The sequence below is a fragment of the Sapajus apella genome, unplaced genomic scaffold (genome assembly GCF_009761245.1).
Source record: "Sapajus apella isolate SASKATOON/1434 unplaced genomic scaffold, GSC_monkey_1.0 scaffold6, whole genome shotgun sequence".
Lineage (NCBI taxonomy): Eukaryota > Metazoa > Chordata > Mammalia > Primates > Cebidae > Sapajus > Sapajus apella.
The window spans coordinates 32,363,222-32,382,975 of NW_022436946.1; the positions used below are offsets into that span (position 1 = coordinate 32,363,222).

Below are 19,754 nucleotides of genomic sequence, written 5' to 3' on the forward strand. Positions count from 1 at the left end.
TAAAAAAAAAAAAAAAAAAAAAAAAAAAAACAAACCAAAAAACAACTAAAAGGTGGGACAACTACATGATCAGTCATTCTCACAGGGCTAGTGATATAATGGCTGTCCCTTGAAAGGAGCCAAACACCCTAGTTCTTCACTGGGTCCTTGTTACTCATTTCTATTACTTGTCCTACCTTTGTAAGCATTTATTTTGAGCACCCTCATTAAGCAATCCCAGGGTAATTAGTACAAACAAATATGCATCTAAATATAAACACAATACAACCTCTCCAAGCCACCAAGAAATCTCCTGGTCAAATATTTAAATGTCACTTTCTTAGCACTATGAAATTCTCCTTTCATAAACGAAGAGGAAGAGAAACTTTTCTTCCTCCAGAAAACACAGTTAAATATAAAATAAGGAGCAATAATATGAATCAACCTACATGTGACTATCATATCATACATTTTATTTTTTAAAAGTGACATGTCTCAGCAAAGGAAAATCTCAAGGGTGTCACTTTTATTCAGCCCTGTAATTATATTTCTTTCTGACCACTTCCACTCTAAGGCCTAAGAGGAAATTTCTTTCATCCAGCAATGCTGGCAGAATGCAGGCAAGTTCAAATTGTCAACATTTCCATCATTACTTTGGGGATCTGTCCCTCTTTGGGAAGATTTCTCTCTTCCATTAACTATCAGAACAAAACCCCATGAGTCTTTGTTCTGCCAAAGAACCTGAATCACAAAGGAACTGCTGAGTCCTAATTAAAAAGCAAACTGTTATCAGAAGTGTTAATATCACTCTAGCCTATAGAAGTAGCTATTTATGGAGTTTTCTGTGGCAAGACTAACATAGTAAGTTTATTCCATGGGTATTAACTACTTCAGGAATTTTCACCCTCTCGTGCTTCCACAGTTTTGGTGATTTCAAAGGATTAGGTAGAAAGATGTCAAAGGGGAAAATGAAAAACTGCTAGGGAGAGAAAATGCCTACAATGTCATGTGTTGAAGAAGGCAGATGCACACACATGAAAACCAATAGAGAAGCATTATTCTTATGACCTCATTCTGACACTCAGGTAGCCTACCTCTCATAGCCTGACTCTTTAATTGACAATCACTGACAAAGAAGACTAATGTTACTTAAAAATCTATCAGTTCATCTTTTTTGTGTTATGTATCATGTCAGATCCTGGTTGTGGTCTGCAAAGATGTTATAATTGAGGGAAACTAGGTAAAAGGTATACAATCTTTCTCTCTGTATTGGTTCTTACAATTGCATGTGAGGTATAATGATCTGAAAATAAAAAGGTTAAAGAATTGAAAAAATGATGTCAATCAATTTGCCTGGCTAGGGATGTAAATGAGGAGGCTTTTACTTTTTGTTTTATACTTTTTTATGCTCTTTGGATTTTGTTATCCTGTATGCTTTTTCTTACCCAGGCTAAAGTGCAGTGGCACGATCACAGCTCACTGCACCTCAGCCTCCGAGGCTCAAGCAATCCTCCCATTTCAGCCTCCCAAGTAGCTGGAACTACAGGTGCACACTGCCACACCCAGCTAATTTTTTTTTGTTTTGGTGGAGATGGGGGTTACACTATGTTGCCCAGGCTGGTCTGGAACTCCTAGGCTCAAGCAATCCTCCCACTTTGGCCTCCCAAAATGCTGGGATTACAGGTATATGCCACTGCACCTGGCCTAAAATTTTTGTAATTAAATAAAGCATTTAAACAAATCTGCAATAAAAAGACCTCTATGAAATACAATTGACCTAGTTTCTTCAGCAATGAATTACACGAAGAGGCACACACAAAAAAGTATTTTAGATTTAAAAGCTGCTTCTATGCCATAACAATTGAGACTTGCTTGAATCCTGAATTGAAAAACCAACCTTATAAAACCTTCTAAATAGATAATTGGAATATTAAATAATTTTAGATAATTATTAATTTTATTAAGTGAGATAATGGTATCAAGGCTACATAAGAAAAGGCCTTTTTTGAGGGACGCTTACTGACATATGTAGAGCTGAAATGACATAAGGTCTGGGATTTGCCTTAAAATACCTGGCAAAAAAGAAACGAGACAGAATAAATGAAAAAATATGGAGAAATGTTGATGGTTACTATAGCTGGATGATGAAGGCTCATAGTTCTAAGAATATTAAAAATTAAAGGAAATAAAGACCCATCTTTAAGGGTTAAAAAATAAAACCATGGACTTATGATTAAACTCCAAGTAGTGTTGTGGAGAGGGCTGGAGGGGAGTGACACAGTAGATTAAACTGCCGCCTATCTAACATCAGAACAGGGGGGAATGGGGAATGAAGAGGGGAGGAGGAAGTTTCGCCATAGGGAATCTGACCACTCTTCAAAGTGGCTACTACACAATGTTTATCTTTTTCTTCCTTTCAACTGTGATTTCTTGCCAAAGCACATGATGACTAAACCATGTATCATTTCCTCCTCTTCTAGACTGAAAGCTCCTCTCCACTACAGAATATTTCCAAGGTGGTCTCTCTGTAATGGGTCTAAATCCTGGTATCTGCTTGGAGCCATAGCTGGTTTGTGAGACTGACCAACCACTTCCTCAAAACAATTTACAAAAATAAAACTGGATGTACGAAGCTTAGATTCTGGAAGAAGCTGCAAGTACTCATGAATATTTTAGAACTCGCAAAGTGATATATGTACAGAATTTAAGTATACAGATTTTAATTCTGAACATTTGGAAACAATCTAAATTAGAAAAGAATAGCCAAACTATGATATCTCCAAGCAATGTGATGTTAAGGAAGTTATTCATGTTTTAGAAGAATATTTAACAAAAAAACTTTAAAACAGAATATATTATATATGCATAGACACGTAGTATTTAAAGTGTTTACTTCTATGGTATAAGTTTACAAGTAATTTTCATTTTACTTATACATCTATCTTCTAAATTTTCTATAATATCAATGCATATAGAGCAGAAAGATAATATAATCAAAACTACTATGTTTACTTAACATTCTTTGTACCACTAAAGGCTACTTTCAACATTAACCTCATAATACAGATAGGAAGAAGTCTGTGCAAACCAATATGCTTAGACTGTCATTAAAAATTTAGGAACTTACTATACTGTAGTTCTCACTTCAAGAAGTCCACAGCCAAGAGGAGAAAGATATATTAACAAGTAATTCTTGAGACTAACTTGACATGTACCAAAGCAGAGATATGGGCTCAATATCTAGTTGTCAAATGCCTGAAATTAATGGATAGGTCTCTACCTTTTAGCCTTTAACATCAGCTATTCAGGAATTATAGATATATAAGCTACTTTCTAAATAAGCTTAGAACAAATCCTAGATGCTTATACACACAAGCCAACCCTTTATTTAGTCTACTTTAATTCCATCCACTATGAAAGGAAAACAACAACTTCCTTAAAAGACTATTTCCCTTTGATAAGAAATCATGCTCCACTAAAAGAAAAGCAAAATAAGATATACCTGGTATGGACTAAGTTCTGCAACCCTAGAAAGCATGATTAGACTTTAAAAGAAAACTTTTAAATGAATTGTACTTGTTGGAAAATGATTTGGGTGGAGTAAAATGAATAGTGTCAATATACTTTTTAGATTGATTATTAACTAGTCCCTAGAGTAAGACAGAAACCTCAAGCTTCTTTTTTTTTATTATGTCCTGTAGTTAGAACATAGATTTTCATCACAACCCAAATAAGCACATATGCATACACATGCATAAGCAACAAACAAAAGTTAAATGATACAATTCTTTTATTACATGTAATGCACTGTGATACTTCCCATTCTATTCAGTTTCGTTTTTGTTTTCTTAAAAGCATACTGGTGTGCCTACTGAATTGATTTCATCATTACCTACTAATGGGTCCCAACCTGCAATTTGGGAAAGAGTGCTCTAAAATATCACAAGAGTAAAAGCATTTCTAGAAACATGATTTCATTAGTTGTATCCTTGTTCTTCTAATACTCAAGTTACAACAGGTTTCAACACATATACAATCATCCATGTGTGGGTGTGAGAAAATTTCTTCCCACGTCTAAGATCAAGTGAGCGCTTGATGACTACAATCTTTTCAACCACAAAGGAGAGCTTGCAATTATTACAGAGTTTTGTCTGATGGTAGGGCAAACTGATTTTCCATGGTATCATTAATTCTATTTTCAGCCTTATTCTCTTAGAAACTCTGCTCTTCTTCAATTGTGCTTAGCTTTTTACCTTATATGCTGCCAGATGCAAAAGAAAAACAGGGGCAAAAGGGCCTCGGTTGCTATGTGAGAATGAACAAAGGCAAAGCAGAAGTTGTAATGATAAAACAAAATAATTATTCCAAATCTTTAGTTTTTCTGAAAGGAATATGGATAATAATACTATGCTAACAGAAGTTACAGCTATCGACTAGAAACACATGACCATGTTTTACAAAACTGTTTGACAATCTCTTTCAATCTTATTCTCACCACATATAAAATAGATGCTAATGATATGACTAGAGATCTAATGAGGATGATAATGCTGTTGACTCAGTAGATGAAACATTTGAAAGTAAAATAAAAGGAAACACAAGGAATTTTTCAAAAGTCTCTCCATGGAAACTTTCAACATTCCTATCAGCTAAAAGTATCACTTAAAATAAATCAGTCTGAATTTATGAAAATGAACCAAATCATTTCAAGATGTCCTATCTATGATTCCTCTGATTCCCTATATAACATGGGATTACTTCCATCAGTGTCCAAAGACATCAATAATTACCATGTTAAGATATTTAAAATATTCATAATTTGTAGCCAATGGAAAAAAATCTCAAAATCTAGCCAATGCTATTCTTTAATGTGCTATACATAATACCAGTGAACACTGCAGTTCTTGGTCACTCTGCAGTCTTGAGACTTTTGCTGAAAAGCAAAAGATTATTAGAAGGGTTGTGGACGTGGGGGAGAAGAGCTGACACACCTATCATTTCCTAATTCATAAGTTATTTCCATATACTTGGGAGGTGACAGAGCATAATGGTTACAACCTGGATTCTGGTACAACCCTGCCTAATACTGGCTTTGTGGCGTTGGGTGAGTCTTCTTACCTCTCTAAGGTAAAACCAAATTCCATCATCCATAATATAAAGACAACAATACTGCCCAGTCCATAGGATTATCATGAGCATTAAAAAAGAGATGCTAATAAAAGCAAAGTATCAAGTAAAGAGGCAACCATATAGTAAAAATTCAATATATTAACTGCTACTGTTTTTATCTTAAAATTCTACACATTATTAAAGTATCAAAAATATTGCTTTTAATTAGCTGACTTTGTCTAAATTCCATCACTCATTGGCTGTATGATCTTAAGAAGTCCCCCATTTAGTGTGTATCAATTTTCCTCATCTCTAAAATTACCAACCATAACTGGGTGCGGAGAAGATGAATGAGGTGCTGTGTGTGTGCTTTAATCTGCTGAGAAAGTCTAATTAGAATGCATTTCCAAGTATTTATCTACTGCCCATTTACTGCTATGTCAGCATGTCCTGAAGTAGACACCGTGGTACTAGTCTGGGAGGTTTACTGGGAGGTTATGCCCTCACCTTCCTCAGAAGAGCAGCAAGGTCAATAAGCTTGCAGAATCCCACCTTTTTCTTCACCACAGAACATCTCAAAGCCTTTACAGCGCATAGTGAAGCTCTGATGCGTGTTGCAGTTTACAGCATTTCCCAGAAAACTTTCTTCTTGGGTCATCTCCTGGGAGTAGCATTCTGTGGGACATACTGCTGAACTCCTGGGTTAGACTCTCACAAGTGGGACACAAAGAGAGATCCCATGACAGGGCTTCTGGGATAAAAGATCTTATGTGGAGAAGTGGACTTTGGCCTCTGGAGTTCTAAAAATGATACTGAAATCATATTATGTGACTCAATTCAAAATCAAGACTTTTCCCACCGTTGTTATTAAGTTATAAGTGCTTTACTGGCATCTACAACAAATTGGACACATTGGTTAGGAGAAGTTTCTTAATTTCGAAGAAGAAGATTTTTAAGGAAAAAAAAACACTTGTTTGTACAGCAAAACAATTCTAAGACAACTGTTTTACTCTGTTGAATAGATGCTTAGGATAAGGAAGTCAGAGAAAAGAGGCTGCTGACCTTTGCTAATAATGTCAGGATGTTGATGTAATATCCAAGCTACCACTGCTTCAGTTGAAGATAAGTAAGAAATCTTTCCTGTCACTAGAACATGCTATCTTTTCTAACCTTGGTTTCATATTAAATATGCATACTGTCAATATTCAGACAAAGTGTAATATTGACATTGACTTTTCTCTCTGGGATCCAGAAAATTCAATATTACCAAATAAAGACAAAGTTAATCTGAGTTTTAGATATTAAAACTGTAAACATATCTCTTTTGCACATAGATGTGAGTTTTCACTTTCACAGATAATAGTTTTTTAAAAAATAAGAGCCAAAAAGTTCTTGGGGAAGGAAAAAAAATCATAAAATTATGAAAGGGCCCTTACTAAAAATTAGCATTTGACAAACATTCATTTGTAAAAAGTAGCAGATACAATGTTCTAAGGACTGTATACTATTTTATTTAGTCTTCATGACAACCATATCTGATAGATAATCATAGTTTAAAAAATTTGATTACAAATTATTTCACTTATATACACACATAAATATGCACACATTAAAAAATTGATTACAAATTATTTCACGTATAAACACACGTACATATGCGCGCGCGCACACACACACACACACACACACACATATAAAGAGTAATTTCGCAAACATTAAAGTGTATACCCAGTAACTTATATGATAGGACATCTCCTATATAACAAAATCGAAGCCCACAATACCCTTTCTTCACCACACATCTCTCCTAATATCCCTAGACTGTGTGTGAAGGAGTCAAGGCTCTGAGATGCAGAGTAACTCAGCCCATGTGGCTGGGCTGCGATGAGATCCCAACCTAAAGCTAGCCTGACTTCAAAGCTGACGGAATGCAATCATGTGCTCTATGGCCACTAGTGCCTAAGTCATCCCTCTTAGAGGTGACAAAACTGAGGTAGTGCTATTTAAGACACTGTCTAACCTCACATTACTGCTGAGCAGCACAACCCTAAAACCTACATTACATTTAGTTGCTTATAGTCACACTCTTCTTTTTGTCTCAAAAATTAATATGAGAAAAAAGTCACATTTAATTAAGAGTTTTTTGTAAAAAAATGATGATATGAGAAGTTCTATCACTCTCTTTTTTATAATTACTGAAGTACTCTTTACTAGACTATTAAGACAATAGTCTAATGAGAGGTGACTATTTTACTTCCAGCAAAGGTTGTTCACTTTGCATAGCTCCTAAAAGATGCTTTGTAAATGAAGGTGTCAGTGTGTTAAAGTGCTGCTTCTCACACTTCAGTTTGCAAACTAATCATCTGGGGATCCTGTCAAAAGGCAGGGCCTGGAAAGCATACATTTCCAAAAAGCTCTTATTAGTGACTATTCTACTGGTTCCTGAAAGATATATTCTGAGTGGCAACAGACTTAAAAAGCCCTCATTATTAAGAGGGATATTGCCATGAATATTTTTTAAAGTGAAAGAAAATCCTCATGGTTTAATTTTAATATCTATTCCTAAAATTGGAACACATCTATATCTGATACTTATTTTCACTCCAGATTTCATTTGTAAGTTCAGGAAAGACAACAATAAGTTCCAGGATCTATATTTAAGCCAAGATGACATTTCTGACACCTGGATAAAAGTGTCAATTCAGGAATTACTTAAGCATACTGTGGAAAATGAACAAAGAAATAGGATGAGAAGGTTTGTGCAAGTGTAGGTTTGTACACCATATCCAGGGAACAAGCAATCAATGTTTACTGACAAGAGAATCGCATATCTCAGTGGGGAGACAGATGGCATCTTATCATACATCTAATAAGGTATGAAACATGAGAGTTGAGAGAAAAAATAAACCTCATAAAACTCATATCACAGTCCAGTCCTAAAAACTGCACTGCTTTTGCACATTCCATATTCTATACTGCTGGATGTACTGCAATGCTATGCAAGCTATGGTCAGCTACCAGTTGGGACTTTCAAAAATCTTAATATTTCTATGGCAAATGTCATCACCCTTAAGAGAAACCAAAGACTATTAATTTCAGACTTAATTGCATAAGTAATCCCCTCAAGCTGTGTTCCTCCATGACTTCTTTTCTAACGTTTTCTCCCCTGGATAGGAATATATGATGGGTATCCTTGGAGACAAAGGGCAGGCAACCATTTCAAGGCATTTAGAATTGTGAGATATGTACCTGGGTCCCACTTTGAGCACACAAAGTAAATGTATCTTGGGTAAATAATTGTTTCTCTGAATCTCAGTTCCCTCAATAGCTCTCAGAATTGTTGGGATTATATTAGATTAAAAAAAAAATATAACAATTCAAAATACATATGAAGATAGAGGTTTAAAATTTGTCTATATGGAAAAATCAGACTGGACAAGCAATAACAGTGATTTGATGCTTGAACCAGTGAGCAAATTGTTGACAGGGAAGTACTTTTACTTGTAAGAAACTAACATTCCAAAGATAACTTGTAAGTCATAGAGAAATGGCAGTTTTATAATGGAGAGATCAATGTCTCACTTCCACTGGTGATTCTTAGCATCACTAAAAGTGGGGCAATAATCACAACAATAATAATATAGACATCCTATTGTGATACAATTAGAAGTACATAGCACCTTTGAGAACTTTTACCAAAAACACTTAGGCTGAATCTAGTCAAGTCTTTAGGTCAAATTTCAGGCTTATACAGAAATACAGGGATAGTGCACCAAGTAAAAGATAAACTACTCCAAAGCAGTGAGTATACTTTAGGATGTGAGCCATGTCATGGAACAACTGAATCTGGTTTCCTATGTGGGGTGGGGGTCAGGGACAGATTAAAAGTGACTAAAGAGACACAAAAACTAATACGTAGACTTTGTTTGGATCCTTGTTTGTACAAACCAAAGGTTAATAGACATGTTTAGGATAACTTCGGGAATTTGAATATGACTTGAGTATTAGATAATATTAAAGAAAAACTGTTAGTATTCTTAGGTGTGCTCATAACATTGTGACTATGCAAGAAAATAGTTAGAGATGCAAATGAAATAGGAAAAAAGTCAAGAAACGCTTAATACATTTTTAGTTTATTAACAGATTTTAAAGTCTCAAAAGACTTGTAGACCCTCCTGAGCTGGCAGCAACAGTAGGCACAGGGCCATTTCTCCGCCTGCAACAGGCCATCTCCTGTTTTAGTCTCTTGGCAAAGCAGGAGCTTTCCAGGGGTCCCAAAGAACTGGTAGGTGAAGTAGGGGCAAACCTTGGTTCATTTATTCTCAAAATAAGCAGCCTCCATTCCAAAATCCTCAGAATGGAAGCAATTCAATATACGAATCTCATGTGCCAGTGGTCCCATGGGCCATTAAGTCTCTACAGTTTTCTCTTTTGGGCTAAAATCAACTACATTTTTAATCTGAAGTAAATTTGTTTTTGTGAAAAGCAATAAAAAGGCTGAATTAAATCCACTCAGCCATTTAAAAATTAGGTGACAAATGCGGAGATATTTACCTATTTTCCCTGTAGGAAATTTTATGCCTTGGTAATTCAGATTTAACTGGACATCACACTTTTAATGTCCTCTTGTCTTGTTCTTTGTCAGAAACATTAGTGAAATAGTTTTTCTTTCCTTTCTATTTTTCAAGAATACTGTGCTTCATAAAAATCATTTATACACAACCTTTAAGCACAACCACTAAACATGCTCAAATGCAAAAATGGAGCTATACAGTATTAGTTCTCAAGGATTTTAATTTTTCAATGAAAGAAAACAAAGACTATTCTTTTGTTTTGCAGTAAATGTAAATATGTTAAACACTGAATAAAAAGGCCACAACAGTGGTTATAATTTGAGTTTGAAGATGCTGACTATAAAAACTAATGTGGGTCTCAATAAACTCCAAATAGCATAATAATGAACAAGCCTGATCCATTTAATACAAATTAAGAACTTCACCAAAGAAGCATAAAAAAAATACAACTGATCTTTCTGATACTTAGTATATTTAAACTTATGTACTTTTCTCAAATAAAATATGAATAGGCACATTACTTTTGACTCTATTAGTAAGGAAAAGTTATTTGAATAATATAAAACAAAAATCTTGACAAGACACATCTGATGTAAGTTGGCCCGGACAAAAATTCCACTTTTCCATTAGACATTTCTCAGTAGCAATAAATGATTTAGAAATAAGTTCTTGGTTTACATCAAATAAAATTCTAAAATAAATATAAATATGGAATTTTTCCAAGTAATATAATAAAAAACTTTTAATAAAACATAGATTTATTAAAGCAGAATATAAAAGCATACACAGACTAGGCAGCAGAGGGGGGAACCCAGGCATTAGTTTTATTGTTGTTCTTTATACCTTTATTTATAGTTTACAAATATAATTTTATGTCCATATATTTAATAAAAACAATAGTAAATGTGTATGTACACACATATATTTGCTATAGGGGCATGTGTGTGTATTTACATAAAATTTACATATGTGCATATTTACATAAAAATGTATAGAAACAAAACATGTCCTCAATGGTTCTATGTGTAACATTTTCCAAGATTATGATATATATGGACAATGTTATTTATTGACACCCTGCTTTGTTTCACAATTGTTCTGCTTCTGTTGTAAGCATTAGGGAAGATCATTGGGAAAGTAGGGAAGAAAGCTCCAACCTAAAAGAAATGTATTCTTTTTCGCTTTTTTTTTTTTTAAATAAGAAGCTCAATCATAACTCTACTTTGAAAAGGTGGGGTGGTAAGGGGGTAACACAGAGATACCTAATCTTGTTTCAATATTATCCTTTGAAGATTTTCCTACAGAAAAATCTTCCTAGCCTAAAATTATTGTTGATATGGTTTGGATATTTTATCCCCTCTAGATCTCATGTTGAAATATGATCCCCAATGCTGGAGGTGCGGCCTGGTGAGAAGTATTGGATCATAGGGACAGATACCTTATGAATAGCTTAGCACCATCCCCTTGGTGATGAGTGAGTTCTTGCTATTACTTCACACAAGAGCTAGATGATTAAGAGCATCTCTCTTGCTTTGTCTCTCACTATGTGATGCACATGCTTCTCCTTCACCTTCTGTCATGACTGTAAGCTTCCTGAGGCCCTCACCAGGGGCCAAGCAGATGATCATGCTATGCCTGTACAGCCTACAGAATCAAGCCAAATACACCTATTTTCTTCACAAATTTCCCAGCCTCTGGTATTCCATTATAGCAACACAGAACAGACTAATACAATCATATATTATTATATACAAGACACATGACATTCCTGCAAATATTCGGTATATTATCACACAGCAGGTAGCTCCTAAGGAAATAGCTAATAAGAACTAGATTAATAAATCAAGTAGAAATGGCAGTGAACAGTAAAGTTATACATGGCAATACGGCTTAACACAGTGCTGATGTCACAAATGCCAAGACACTGGCCTCAAATGATCTTTGAGGTGAAGTAGGCCCCTGATACCCCAAATGTGTAAGCATTAGCTGATCATGGGGTCACTGGTCTAAGTCAGTGGATCATTTGCTACTCCCTCTAGTCTCAAGACTACTGGCCCCTCACTCATGGCAGCTTTCCTACTGTTGCCTGTAAAAAGGTCTCAGAGATTCCCAATTCTTTTCAGAGTTGAATTTAGTTATTTTCTTTTTTCTTTTTCTTTTTGAGATAAGGTCTTAGTCTGTTGCCCAGGCTGGAATGTGGTGGCACCATCAAAGCTCACTGTAACAGCTTCCTGGGGCTCAAGGGATCCTCCCACCTCAGCTTCCCAAGTAGCTGGGACTACAGGTGTGTGCCACCACACCTGGAAAATTTTTATATTTTTTGTAGAGATGGGGGTTTCGCCATGCCGCCCAGGCTGGTCTGGAACTCCTGGACTCAAGTGATCTGTCCACCTCAGCCTCCCAAAGTTTACCCACCTTTCAGTTCTTTTAAACCTCAACCACAGCATTCATGTACTGACTCAGGAACTAGTTATCTGGAGCCTGCTACCTGCCAGGCACTGTACTGGGTGCTAGTGGTGAAAGAAGAGGCTGAGATTCATCTCTGTTCTCATGGATCTTAGGGAATCCTCCAATGCCTACCACCCCAACCCCTCAGACCCCTCCTCTTCAACTCCCACTGAAAGGCAAGTTTGGCAGTTGGTTCTAGATTGAGCATACCAGGGCTCACAGTCACAACTGTATTTTCACGTAGGGTTAGAAGTCATCACATGGGTTTGTTTTATTTTTCCTAGCAAGGCAAACAACTATTTAATAAACAAAGCAGACAATGAACATCTGGAAGACGACATCCACATGACTCCTCAGTTTGCAAAAAGGCAAAACTACTCCTCAGTGTAATGAAAAAAAAATCTGAAATTCTGGCTATTACTTTTCCTTTCACCCTTGATGCCAAATTTCTAATATGCCAGAAAAAATTTCTCTATTTTACATACGTACGTTCAGACTTTTACGTTCAAAATTGTATTAGACATACAATTTCATTACTTTGCCACGTCCAGATTTTAATTTCTTTTCTTTTTTATTTTTGTGACACTAGGTCTTGCTCTGTAGCCCAGGTTAGAGTACAGTGGCCCGATCTCAGCTCACTGCAACCACTGCCTCCCAGGCTCAAGAGATTCTCCCACCTCAGCATCCTGAGTAGCTGGGACCAGAGGACACTACCACACCTGGCTAGTTTTATTGTATTTTCACTAGAGATGGGATTTCACTGTGTTGCTCAGGCTGGTCTCAAACTTCTGAGCTCAAGTGATCAGTCTGCTTCAACTTCCCAAAGGGCTGGGATTAGAGGTGTGAACCACCTCCAGCCAGTTTTGATTTCTTAACTAGAGTGAGGTTTGAGTCTTTAACAACAGGACAGGAATTGTGTTTTCACTGCCTTCTCACCCCATCCTCACTAAGCACCCATTCCCTATTGAGTTCTCAGTATGGCCACTGTTCAAGACACAAAACTCCTCAGGGACCTTATAATCTATTATGAGGAAGGCAGACAAATTAAAGTGTGCATTATACACTTTGTCGGAAGAGGGTAAGTGCTCTAGAGCGGTGATTGCCAACATTTTTGGCAACAGGGACCGGTTTCATGAAGGACGATTTTCCTTGTATGGCATTGGGTGGGGAGGATGGTTTTTGGATGAAACTGTTTCACCTCAGATCATCAGGCATTAGATTCTCATAAGGAGCATGCAACCTAGATGTCTCAAAACATGCAATTCACAATAGGGTCCAAGCTTCAATGAGAACCTAATGCTCGGCTGATCTGATGGGAAGTAAGCTCAGGTGGTAATGATCCATGGCCTGTTGCTCACCTCCTGCTGTGTAGCCCTGCTTGGTCACTGACGGGTAGCAGTCCCCAGCCCAGGGGTTAGGAAACCCTACTCTGGAAAAAACTGAAAGCAAGAAGGAATATGGAGTTCTGGGAAAAGAAAGAAAGGGCTCACATGGTTAGGAAAGGTTTCCTTGAGAGGGCAACATTTAAACAAACACTGAAGGAGGAGCAGGCATTGTGGATATTTGGGGCAAGAACATTCCAGGCAGAGAGAACAGTATGTGCAAAGGTTCTCAGGTAGAACTGTGCCTGCCATGTTGGAGAAACAGCAAGAAAACTGAACTGCTAGAGAGGCCTGAGGATGGGGTAGCATTTCAGGGAATGAGGTCAGAGAGGCAGTGGAGGAGACAGAACAAAGAGGCCTCAATATTTGTCAAATCAACAGTAATAAACATTTATTGCTTTATTTCTTGTAATAAAGAAAAACAACTAATTGCTCTAATATGTACAGAGTTGACTTTATGCTTTAAAACAAACGTGGAAGTAGTTCTAAAACGTTATGGGATATATTTCCCAGAACAAACTTTTTTTTCTGCTTTAACATGACTAAAACGTTTGCTAGAAGCTGCAATTAATTTAACGTCCCCATGTGTCTTAAAAATAAGACATAATTCCTCATAAATGTCAGATGGCTTACTAATTTCCAAGTTGTGGTTTTTTAATATGATTTTCAAGTCTGCATCAGTTCCATAAGGTTAAAGGGTTCAAACTGTAACATGAAAAGTTAATAAAAGCAGTTTGGGACATTATTCAGAGTTCAAATTCTGCTTTAAACATATAATTTGATTTGTTTAATGAATTCTTTAACATAACATCTTTCTTTTCTGAAATATTAATATATAACTTAATGTTTCTGAGTGTTACAAATTACATGTACTAGAGCCAAAAGATATTGTACATATTGTTCTGCTGGCATGTTCCCTTCTTTCTGCTGTATTTTCATTTAAAAGGCATCCTTACATGTAGAAATAAGCATGCCAAGAGAGCTGGGCTTGATAAACAAAATTAATTAGTAGAAGCAGCAGATGTATACCTTCATAAAGAATGTCAGTAGGCTCTTTATTACTTCGTTTCTACTAGTTAAGAAGTAATTTGAAAATACATCCTAAACACCAAAAGATTGTTCAGTTCAACTCAGTTCAGTTCAACTCACTGAGCACCTTTGTCAGATACTAGAAGACAAAGACTACAGCCCCAGTCTCTGGCCTCAGGATTTTACAGTCTACAAGGCTGACTAAATCCCAGACTTGCCCCTGTCCAGGTGAGATGAGGGGAGGGTGAGTGCACACACTGGCACAGAAGGTGGCAGAATCAATTTGTGCTGACTTTAAAAAAAGCCACTCACCTAAAACATCATCTATCAGCTGATCCTATGTCTAACCCAGCATAAATGACAGATGATTTAACAACAGACCTTCTAAATAACACATTAAGAGTTGGGCAGAGGGTTTTGAAGCAATTTTTAAGTAAGCAAGATTTGAACCTACACTTACAAGTTTCCTCACAAACCAAGTGCTCATTTTTATTCTTCACCAACACTTAAATGACAAGCAGGAAAACTTTAGCTAATAATCATTTGTAAATCTTGTGGTGAAGAAAAAAGCAGAGAGTTTTAGGTTGCACAAGTTCATTAATACAAGTGAAGGGTATTTTATTCCACAAAAATTTTATGTCAAGGTAATAAGGTTGGACTAAATCCAAACCTATGAATTTATACACGTTGAATAAAAACCAATAATCGACTTAATGTCTTATTGTGTAAGGTCAAAATTATGTGAAACAATCTATGTAAATATCTACCTTTAGTTAAGTGGATCCAGAGGAACAGAACATAATGAGCTGAAATGATCCTAAGCTCTGGTCACTAACCCCAAATACCTGGGATCTGAGTGGCTGCAAACAATGGGAGGGGTAGACACTTTTTAAAAAATTTAATTTAACAAAAACACCAGATAGGCAAGCGGCTGCCCTACAAAAGATCCAGTATAGCTTCATGGGGTCACCAGACTCTGACACACAAAAATTTAATTAATTGTATTGATTAGGCTTATAAACATTTAGGTTAAATTATGACATTTGTTTCCTGAAACTACACAATAAATAAAAGTCTAATATGAAATTGCCTATAACACAGATGGTAGCATTTTATCACAGTCCTAACATTATAAAATGTTTCCCAGTCTCAAAGTTGATTAGAATCAGAATTATCTGAGGTAACTTTTTGAAAGTGACTATTCCCAAGCCCCACCCACTAGAATTTGATTCAAAATAAGGGGTGGGAGCTTTCTACATCTCCAGACAGATTAGTGATCAGATAGGCTGGGGAGTCTGGGGGAACTAAGAAGCACCAGGCTAAGCTAACAAGAGCTATGAAACTTAAATGCAAAAAAAAAAAAAACAAAAAAAAAAAACTACTTTTTATTCTCACCAAAAGCAGACTAAGCTGCTCAATTCTAGACAGAGAGCACTAGTATCATTTATGACCACCATCCAATTACATAGTCAAAAGTATATTTCAAGACCTAAAAATAGGTGTGCATGTTTATATGTATAAAGACTTGAAAAATAAGTGACCAAGTGCTAGTTGGGAAAATCACAGATGTGAGAAATATTCAAAAATAACTGATTATGCCTCATCACTCAAGATGTATCAGCACTGGAATTCCTAGATGTGTTTCAGTAAATGTCTCAAATCTAAGCTTTACTCTTTGTGTGTGATTGAATACCTGCTCCTTCACTGGTTCTTTTAACATCCTGAATACATAGGATGCTTCATGGAAAGTATCTCTTCTTCCATTAGTCAATCGCAATAAAGTTTCAGATTTGAAGCCCAGTAAGAATCTAAGCAACTACATGCCTGTAGTCCCAGCACTTTGAGAGGCTGGGGTGGGCGGATCACTTGAGCTCAGGAGTTCGAAACCAGCCTGGGTAACATGGCTACTAAACCCCGTCTTCACAAAAATATACAAAAATTAGCCAGGTGTGGTGGGATGCACCTATAGTCCCAGCTACTCAAGAGGTTGAGGCAGGAGGATTGCTTGAGTCCAGAAGTCGAGGCTGCAGTGAGATTTTGCCATTGCACTGTAGCCTAGGCGACAGAGTAAGACCCTGTCTCAAAAATAATACTAATTACAACAATAATAATTTTCAAAAAAAAATCTAAACAATCATACTTGTTCCTAGAGAACTGCTCTCACAAAGTGCCCAGTTAACAGCCTGGATGACCATACAAAATCCAAAACTTTATTGGGAAACATCAATGACAGTTTTGGCCAGATTAGCACAGGAACATACTGTTGAATTGATTTTCATAGACATACATTATTAAAGGTGCACCTTCAAACAGTAACTTGAGAAAAAAATAGAAATATTTAAAACATATATCATAAAAGTCCTACACATTTAACTAAAATCTTACATATTTATTAGAATTTTACAATCTGCCTAGTATTGTGCTACATACAGTACTAGACAAAATCACTTGAGGGTTTTGCAGGTTTTCTTTTTATAAACACATTGGTATTTAATATGAACTTAGGAACCACTATCAACATCTTGAGTATTAGTGTTTCAGAATGGAGGCATAGTTCAGTGAAAAAAATGCCGGCACTGGTTTTAGTTTAGATTCTTGTTTCACCAGAAAGCACGGTGGTTGGGGGAGCTGTCAAAGTACTCGGGATAGACTCAGCGCCATTAAATAAGCTCAGGCATATAGGGCCAGGAGCAAGGGAGGAGAGGAAACACTGCAACAACTCGGCAGAAAGCTGGCCCTTGCTATTAAAAAAAAAAAAAGCACGAATTTATGAGGATGAATGAAATAGAGACAGGGCCGGTAAGGGGGGTTGCTGCTTTAATCTGGACCGGCAGAGGGTAAACCCGGTTGTGGGTTACTTAGGTCCAACTCCAAGTCAAAGGCCAGCTCTAGAGAAAAAGCAGCCTAGTTGAGAGTCTACGCGCTCAAATACACAGGAAACCACACGATTCCAACTTGCGGCGCCAGCAGGACACTCGGGAGGAGGTGGCGGCACCGCCCGGCCGCCCGCGTCCAAGGCCAACCTCGACAAACGTGCCCCGGCCATTCCGCACGAGCCCCGAACGCACACGCCGGGATTCCAGCTCCGCGCGGGTGGAGCGGCTTTGTCAAAGGGCGGCTGGAGAGAACCGGCCCGGCACACGGCTGTCTACTAAGGCGACCCTCGGGTCAGGTCCCTTCTCACGGGGCGGGTAGAGTCAGGAAGTCTGGAAACTAAGTGAAATGGGCTGGGGGAGGGGGGCGGCGAAGGGAGAAAGTTCAGGGACGCCTGGTTGATTCTCTGGTTTTGGGGGGAAGCAAGGAGTTTGGTGGGGGACCGACCCGGAACGCAGTAACCTACTTCACCCCCGGCCCCGCAGGCACAGCCGTACTCCGCGGGTGCAGGCAACGAACCCGACTTCCTCCCGCGCTCAGTCCCTCCAGGCCCGGCCCGGCCCGGCCCGCAGCCCGCAGCCCGCAGCCTGTCCCCGCCGCCCCGGGTCCCGCTGCCTGCCGGACGCGCTCCACTCACCCAGCTTCTCTGCCTGAAGCCGGAGCGGGGCGGAGACCGCGAGCAACAGAGCCAAGAGGCCCGGCCCGGCAGTCCCCGCCAGCGCGCGGGCGCCGGGCACCACGGCCCCGCCGGGCGCCAGCTTGGCAGGCTCGGCCTCCCCTCGACGGACCCTGCGCCGCCGCTGCCCGTGCCGGGCCGCCTCCTCCGCGGCGGAGCGCTGTGCCAGGCCGGGGCTCAGCCGCTGCCCCGCACCGAATCCCATTGGGGCGGCTTTGAGCCCAGCCCCGCGGGGGCGTCTCCCGCCCCGCCCCGCCCCGCACGTCGGCCCCCAGAGGAGGAAGTCGCGCTCCCAGGCAGTTACCCACTGCGAGGCCGGAGGCGAGCCAGGCGCCGCCCGCGCTCGCCTCCACGTATCTGGCGCACCCTGTAGCGCTCCTTCCTTCCCCTCCGCTCCACCTGCCCAATACACGTGAACCTGCTTCGCAGCAGGACACCTCGCCGCGAGACCCGCCCCTCGCCGAACGGTGCAGGAGTCCTTCTCGGAGGGGCTGAGCCCGTGGCGGTGCCCTGGGAGGCTGCCCCCCTCCAGGGTTTTGCCAGCCCGCGGGGATGGGCATGCCAGGGATAGCCACACCCAGAGACTGGAAATATTTTGGTGATAGGATGATGACAGTGCCAAGTAGGACCTTAACTCATTCATTCATTCATTCACTTAAAAGTTATTCAGTTCAGCAGTGTGCTTGTCAGGAGCAGGGCTAAACCCATGTGGCACTTGCAGGCATTGAAAATAATCAGGCAAGTATTCAATGCAAATTGCAATCAGTGACATGAAGGGTGCTGTTGAAGCACATTTAGAGAGCTCTAATTAGATGGCGGGTAACGGGGTTGAGGGAGGAATCAGCTAGGAGAGGGCTAAGTGGCATCAAAGCTGAGATTAAAGCAGGAGCTAAAACAGACAAGTTGTGCAAAGAAGCTGAAGGAGGAAAGGGCCAGGTGGCTGGAGCATGGTGAACAGGTGGGTGCACGGCCAGATGTAGAAGCTAGTGTACAGATTAGGGGCCAGGACGTGCAGCCTAAAGGATGTTTAACTTGGTTTTGGGAGCGGTGAGCAGCCACGGAAGGTTCAGAAGGCGGAAGGACTCGACTCGTTGATCCTCTAAGGAGTTGCAGAGAAGGGTTTGGGGAGGGCAGATTGGAGAGTGGAGATTTACAAAGCTATTACCGAGTAGTTGAATAGGGTGGTGGCAGTGGAAAGTGACAAGGACAGATTAGATATGTATTTTAAGGGCTATCTTACGTCTCTGGTGCCCTGTAGTCCCCGTTTACTTCCTCTGCGCACTGCACCACGGCGTGGCACTCTGAGGTTTCACGTAGAGGTGCAGCGCAGGGAAGCATGGAGGCGTAGAGGAAGCAACAGTCCCTCCAGTGGCAAATAGTGGCCCCTCATGTGATCTTTGGATAACCTGGATGGACTCATTTCATACATGCGTTCCTTTTTTCCTCTTTTCTTTTTTTAACTAAATAAACAAACTGATAAAATCTCAAATGAGATTGCCTTTGGGGCTTTGCTTTCTCTGAGGAAGCAGATCTTAGAGGAAAGAACTTGGGCGTTAGAAATGGAGTGGATCCCAGTTTGATTCTGGACCTTAGCTTTGTTGCAGAGTGTGACACCTAACTGAATGTGTATATTAAGTTCTGCATGTAGAGAAAGTACCTAATAAATGGTGGATTTTATCATTT

General features: G+C 39.2%; 1 protein-coding gene across 2 annotated transcripts in view; it reads right to left on the reverse strand.

Moving 5' to 3' along the window:
* Positions 1–18,442, reverse strand: part of DCBLD1 (discoidin, CUB and LCCL domain containing 1) — a 66,468-nt gene extending 48,026 nt beyond the window's left edge. For both annotated transcript variants that reach the window (XM_032274955.1, XM_032274953.1), the window contains exon 1: positions 18,033–18,442. In XM_032274955.1, coding sequence (XP_032130846.1) covers positions 18,033–18,276 — 244 coding nt within the window. In that variant the 5' untranslated portion in view covers positions 18,277–18,442. The remainder of the gene's footprint in view (positions 1–18,032) is intronic.
* Positions 18,443–19,754: the final 1,312 nt, after the last annotated feature.